Source organism: Oncorhynchus kisutch, linkage group LG11 (genome assembly GCF_002021735.2).
Source record: "Oncorhynchus kisutch isolate 150728-3 linkage group LG11, Okis_V2, whole genome shotgun sequence".
Classification (NCBI taxonomy): domain Eukaryota; kingdom Metazoa; phylum Chordata; class Actinopteri; order Salmoniformes; family Salmonidae; genus Oncorhynchus; species Oncorhynchus kisutch.
This window is the reverse complement of record NC_034184.2, coordinates 51,958,626-51,965,330: the sequence shown is the minus strand read 5'-3', so window position 1 is coordinate 51,965,330 and position 6,705 is coordinate 51,958,626. Positions and strand designations below refer to the sequence as shown.

The following is a 6,705-nucleotide window of genomic DNA, read 5'->3' as shown; positions in this document are numbered from 1 at the left end:
GCCACCCTTTGCCTTGAGAGCAAAGAGCTTTGCACACTCTTGGAATTCTCTCAACCAGCTTCATGAGGTAGTCACCTGGAATGCATTTCAATTAAACAGGTGTGCCTTGTTAAAAGTTAATTTGGGGAATTTCTTTCTTAATGCGTTTGAGCCAATCAGTTGTGTTGTGACCATGTAGGGGTGGTATACAGAAAATAGCCCTATTTGGGACGAGACCAAGTCCATATTATGGCAAGAACAGCTCAAATAAGACATGAAGGTCAGTCAATATGGAACATTTCAAGAACTTTTAAGTTTTCTTCAAGCACAGTTGCAAAAACCATCAAGCGCTAAGATAAAACTGACTCTCATGAGGACCACCACAGGAAAGGATGACCCAGAGTTACCACTGCTGCAGAGGATAAGTTCATTAGTTACCAGCCTCAGAAATTTCAGCCCAAATAAATGCTTCACAGAGTTTAAGAAACAGACACATCTCAACATCAACTGTTCAGAGGAGACTACGTGAAGCAGGCCTTCATGGTCAAATTGCTACAAAGAAACCACTACTAAAGGATACCAATAAGAAGAAAATACTTTCTTAGGCCAAGAAACACGAGCAATGGACATTAGACCGGTGGAAATCTGTCAAATTTGAGACTATTGGTTCCAACCCCCATGTTTTTGTGAGATGCAGTGCAGGTGAGCAGATTATCTCCACATGTGTAGTTCCCACCGTGAAGCATGGAGGAGGAGGTGTGATGGTGTCGGGTGCTTTGCTGGTGACACTGTCAGTGATTTATTTAGAATTCAAGGCACATTTAACCAGCATAGCCATCCCATCTGGATTGTGCTTAGTGGGACTATCATTTGTTTTACAACAGGACAATGACCCAACACACCTCCAGGCTGGGTAAGGGCTATTTGACCAAGAAGGAGAGTGATGGAGTGCTGCATCAGATGACCTAGCCTCCACAATCACCTGACCTCAACCCAATTGAGATGGTATGGGATGAGTTGGACCAGAGTGAAGGAAAATCAGCCAACAAGTATGAACTCCTACCAGACTGTTGGAAAAGCATTCCAGGTCAAGCTGGTTGAGAGAATGCCAAGATTGTGCAAAGCTGTCATCAAGTCCAAGTGTGGCTACTTTGAAGAATCTAAAATATATTTTGATTCGTTTAACACCTTTTTGGTTACTACATTATTCTACATGTGCTATTTCATAGTTTTTATGTCTTCACTATTATTCCACAATGTAGAAAATAAAGAAAAACCTTTGAATGAGTAGGTGTGTCAACTTTTGACTGGTACTGTATATCAATACAAATTCACTGGCAAGTTAGAAAGGGAGGAGTTTGAAGTCACTTCAAAACAAATTGGGCTTTTGAAGGAAACCAGTTGACCACCTCATTACATGTGCATGTCAATACAAACAGCATGACCGCCTGCCTCTCAGCAAAATGGTAGCCTATCGTAATGGGCCTGGAGAATACTTTTATTGTAGGCCACTGTAGACCGGTGCATCCGGTCTGTATGTGCATGAAGATGCTCTACTAGTCTCCCTGAGAGTGTGTGTGTGTGTGCTTGCATGCATGGGTGAGTGCATACTGTGTGTGTTTGTGCTCCTACATGTTCATCCCTCCCCTCTCAGACATCATCAGGGAAGTATTACTATGTAATAAAGTAGAAGGCCAAATCGATGGGAGAGGAACACATACTGGGAAAAGAAGTGATGGGGGTTTTCAACAACAATAAAAAAAAATACAGGCTTCACATTATTAAACCCATAAGTCTGTAGGTTCCATATTAACTATCTTAATAGCTCATCAATAACTCTCTTAATAAAACAAATCCCACCATCACACTTGAGATCAATTTCTAAGTGGTGTAATAAGATATTTGGCATAATCGCTAGCTTAGTTGCTTGGCAGGGAAAAAAGCCCTCTTCATCAACATGAGGTTGGATACAGGAGGGTTAGTGTGTCGGCAGAAACACATCCAGAAAAGCTGAATGGGGAGGGATTATACAGGCCTTCGATTGAGTATAACATAAATATCCACAGAAATCCAGCATGTGCAATGAAATAAACAACATTTGTTTGAAGCTGAGATCCTAACCTTTGGAGGAAGTTCAAGAATGACTGAGTCATGTGGAGCACTACTGTGAAACATGGCCTCACTATGAAGTCAGACCCACACACACACACACACACACACACACACTGCCTGATCCAACACACATCACAGAGGCAGCGTGTTCCTCTCTCACCACACATCCTCTCACATAGTACTGTATAGACACACAACCCAGAAAGAAACAGATAGATAAAAGGCCTCTCTGACATGAGCCACAGCTCTCATCTCTCTTTCTCGCTCTCTCACACACACGTAGCAGGAAGAACACACAGAACAGGGTGTTTCTTTCAGACAAAAATATATATATTTTCACTCTTTACAATAAGCTTGGATCAAGAAACATACAGAGGAGTGTACACACCTTAAGTCACCTATACTCCCCAAAAAGAACTTTTTTGTACCCTGGTGTCAGTGTAAAATTCTTCTCCTATTTAGCTTTTCTTTAAGCAAAACAACGTTTTTTGTTTTTACAAATGTGCAAATAAGACCAATTTGGAATCTTTCAGCAGTCTGTGTAAAGTCCAGGATGCACAGGCAGACAGGGTCTTGACAGAGCTCTTTCAATCCGTCAGCTCAGCCCTGCCCGCTCAGCTCCTCATTGGTTTGCCATTAATTTTCAAGTAAAGTGCTCCTTTAGCAAAAACCACAAGGCTTGCGTTCAATTCTGTCCTTTTTTTCTTCCATTGAAGAAAACAGATAAGTACAATGGACAAAAAAGGGGATTCATTTTTTAAGTTAAAAGAGAAACCCCAACGAGTGGAAGAGGCAGTCTTGGCTGTTTTTTGGGGGGTGGGTGGGGAAGGGTGTGGTGGGACATAAAGTGAAGTCAAACGATCTTAGAAAAGTAAGTTATACGAACTCCAGCTTCCCGTGCCCACTGTACATCCCCCAGTGTACCAGTGACAGTATCTTGTCATTTCCCAGGTCTGCCTGTCTCATCTTGTCACAGGTGAGGCAGCAGTTCTCGTGGCCCGTCACAGGCACCATACACTCCAAGTCTAGCTTTGCCACGTGGCCCTTCTTAGTGTGGTGGCCATGGAAGCTGTAGTGGAGCCGTGACAACATCTGCTGCCTCTGGTCCTGCAGCCGCTTGTTCTCGCTGCGGAGCATCCTTAACGCCAGCATGATGAGAAGAACCAGGATGAGGCCTCCCGCGATAGGCACCGCAATCACCGCCGCCCTGAACCACACCTCTTTGGCAGAGGCCAGCTCCTGTACCCGCGTGACCAGGTTATGGTTGTTGCTCTCAGGCTGGTACCTGCCGTGGTCTGGAGGTGGAGGGAAAATACGATTATTTTATTGTGCAATGTACACCGATGTTCAATGGAAACTTGTCTTCTGCTTTCAGAAGGTGAATGCAATGAGTTGCCTTTCTAAAATAAGAGCCCCTCCAAAAAATTATTCAGCTACTAAACGAGTTAAACTCCCTTGGACTGAGTCATAACAGAAATCCCTACTTGAGAGCTCTTCCTCTCTGTAAGGCTGTATGCACCTTTCCATAACTCAATGAAGCTAGTATTTCGGCACCGCTACATACAGTCTGAGAAGGGATATTCTACAAGGCACCCCCCCCGCTGGCTTCCGATTAAAAGTCAAACAGAAGTTTTGTTAAAGACGGAATTGTTAAAGACAAAAGTGTATGGACAGCATATCCTTACAGTAGGCCGTTGTCGATAGAGTTCCAGCATAGGACTATGACACATGTAAACAGTAGGCTACACAACAAATCGTCACTTTGGTTGCTCTGTCTATCACACATTATGAACCTTGTCAAAAGAGTAGAATAACTTCAATATCCATACAGTTTACAGAGCCACAGTAGGGCAATTGAAAGTGTCCATTCTCTCTCCTTCCTTACCTGTAGATTCTCTGGTGTGCGCCAGGTCGTGTAGTCCTCTGTAGTTACACATGTCGTCGTGACAACATTCTAGTGTGGACAAGCCCCCGCTCAGGGCATCTGTGTTCTTAGCGCTGCACACGTCGGCAGCGTTTGCTATGGGATCTAGACACCCGTGTGTGAGAGGCGAGTTCGTGTTCATAGGGTCCAACACCTTGGTGAAACAGGCGTTTAGTTCCGATTTGCACATGTAGCCTGTGGCCACGCAGTGGGGGGCATCACAGTAACACCGTATTTCTCCTAAAATAAAAAATTTGGAAATGCATGTAAGTCTTTGTTTATGAAGTCTTGTAGGCTAAATATTAGGCTATAGCCTACCCACCACCAACATGTCAGACCACACATTCTACATATTATTATCTAGTAATAATAACAGATTTGAAATGTATGCACAGACTATGCCTATGTTTTCTAACAGGGTAACGTTAGCAGTTTGGGAAATCAAACGTATTCTGTTTCATAGTAAAATAAGTGAAATGTTATAAACTTGTCAGCTGGATGTAGGCTATATGAGTTAGTCACACACAACGCTGTAATTATCCCAGAATAAAATAAGGTCAAAAGCCTTGCATATAGTCTACCTACTTTGCTTTTAAAATCAAATCATGATGTCACCTCGCTATTTCAAGACCCAGAAACCAGACTACTTATCTTTTTAAGTAAGACTCACAAATTAGGACTGAGTGACATTGGCAACATTGTCAAAATACATGTAAATGACAAGGTAAACCCTGAAATACTTTGAGAAGTATTTCTCTGTTTAAATTACAGCAAATAAGCCGAGTTTAAGAGCTTTCCGTGCAAAATGGTCCTTTTAGTCCGTATTATAAAACAGGAACCGTGTAGCTTATAATTAGTGGTTTGTGTGCCAAAGTTTTCAAAAATTCAACCCAAGTGGAAACTTGTAAAGGGGGGTGAGAGTGGTGCAGGAGACTCCCTTTTCAGCTTGCACGCAAGCTTTAGTGTGGTCAGGATGGGCTGGGTGTTCCCCTGGCTTCTCATCTCACAAGCTTTCACCAAACAACCTTATCATTATTCTTTTTTGCACCTTTTCTTTATTGAAATAAAAATAGTGATAAAAACGCGTTGCAAATGTTATGAGTAGCTTTTCACTTATAATCAGATGTTTTAGTTTACTCTTAGGCTGTGGTTTTAAAACGGTTAAATATGGCACAGGCTATTTGTATCGAGTTGTTATACTTTTCAATAGAAATCCTTATCTTTATTAACACTGTGTTACAAGACAGCAACAAACAAAAAAACACAGAGATGCACCCAGGTAAATACGGGCCTTTATATGTTGTTACAAGCTGTATGTAGGCTACTTTCAGAGTCTCAGTTACATGCTGTCATTTTATTAAAACATCATGAGCTGACCATTGACATGGACCTGCATTACATTGGGCCCTAACAACACATTATAGAAGCATTATGGCACTCTAATACACTACTGTCTTATAAATGCCATGCTGTATATACCAGACAATCACCAGTATACTATAGTAGCCTAGGCCTACCTATTTGAAGTTATTTGGAGACTCGAGTTAATTTCTTTACATCAACCGCTATAGCCTATAGGCTTACATAATATCACACGTATCAAATAGTGCGTGTGCACAAACGCGAGAACTATGATAACCATTTGAGTCATTCAGTCTGTTTAGTGCCAATTTTACCATAATGGAAGGCCTTGCTATATGAACTCATGGGGGACACACAGAACACCTACTGGATAGAAAGTTGCGTTTTCTTAGTTATAACAATTAAGACACCTCTCGTGTTGGAATATCTGGTAGAATATAAAACGTATTGTTGATTGAGAGACATTTAGAAACATATCCAAAAAACCTAACTTAAAAGCAAGTTTTTAGGGCTCAAGGTTTACCTTTAGTAAGAAGAACAGCCATGGCACACAGTTCCAGTTGTAGCCAAATGCAAATGAAACTGGAATGGCGATCCATTTATGACAAGTCACTTTTTAGTCCCCTTATCCCAGTAGCAAAACCCGTAGGGCTGAGCTCGAAGACAAGGTTACATGAACGCTGCAGAAGATAGCGGTGGACCGCGAACAAATGTTGCCACAATCACAATCGGTTGGAAGACGTAAGAAAATAACAACAAAAAAACGAATGGCTTGTCCCTGCATCGAGAAAACTAGGTTACAAGAGAAATAGCCCTAAAATCCGACTTTTACCTTACTTGGATAGCTCTGCAGAAAAAAAAACGGAATGTTTATAGCTGCTGAAAAAATAAGAAAAAAAATACATTCCATGAGTTGAAGTGATACTTGTAACTACTTGTCCACTCCGACTTCACAGACACCCGCGATGATGGTTGTGCATAACATTTATAATCCCAAACCAACGAAATGTGAATAAATGGTTGCTCACTCTCGCATCAACACTTCACTAGTCGACTTCGGGGAGAGGCTCTTGAGTTGAAGAAATATCTGAGCCAGACTTCGATACTTAACCTAAGTCCGCCCACTGAGTGCTCATTGGGTCATCCCGAGCGTAATTTGCATACTTTAGATTTCCATTGATTTCCATTGCATTCACACAATTTAACATTCCTCCTACTCTATGTAAGTGCCATACACTCTCTTATACTGACTAGTCAATGCAATGTAACAGTGCTACAGTTTGGGTCAATCAATGTAGCCGTGAGTGTTGGCTACATTGTTTTAATAA

The 6,705-nt window shown here is 41.7% G+C and overlaps 1 protein-coding gene across 1 annotated transcript; it reads right to left on the bottom strand.

Moving 5' to 3' along the window:
• Positions 1–2,399: 2,399 nt before the first annotated feature.
• On the bottom strand, positions 2,400–6,458 carry LOC109899555 (BMP and activin membrane-bound inhibitor homolog). Its single transcript, XM_020494893.2, has 3 exons — positions 5,901–6,458; positions 3,977–4,255; positions 2,400–3,386 (listed from the first exon to the last, which is right to left on the bottom strand). The coding sequence occupies exons 1-3, from the start codon at positions 5,974–5,976 to the stop codon at positions 2,968–2,970; spliced, it is 774 nt and encodes a 257-aa protein (XP_020350482.1). The 5' UTR covers positions 5,977–6,458; the 3' UTR covers positions 2,400–2,967.
• Between the last annotated feature and the right edge of the window lie 247 nt (positions 6,459–6,705).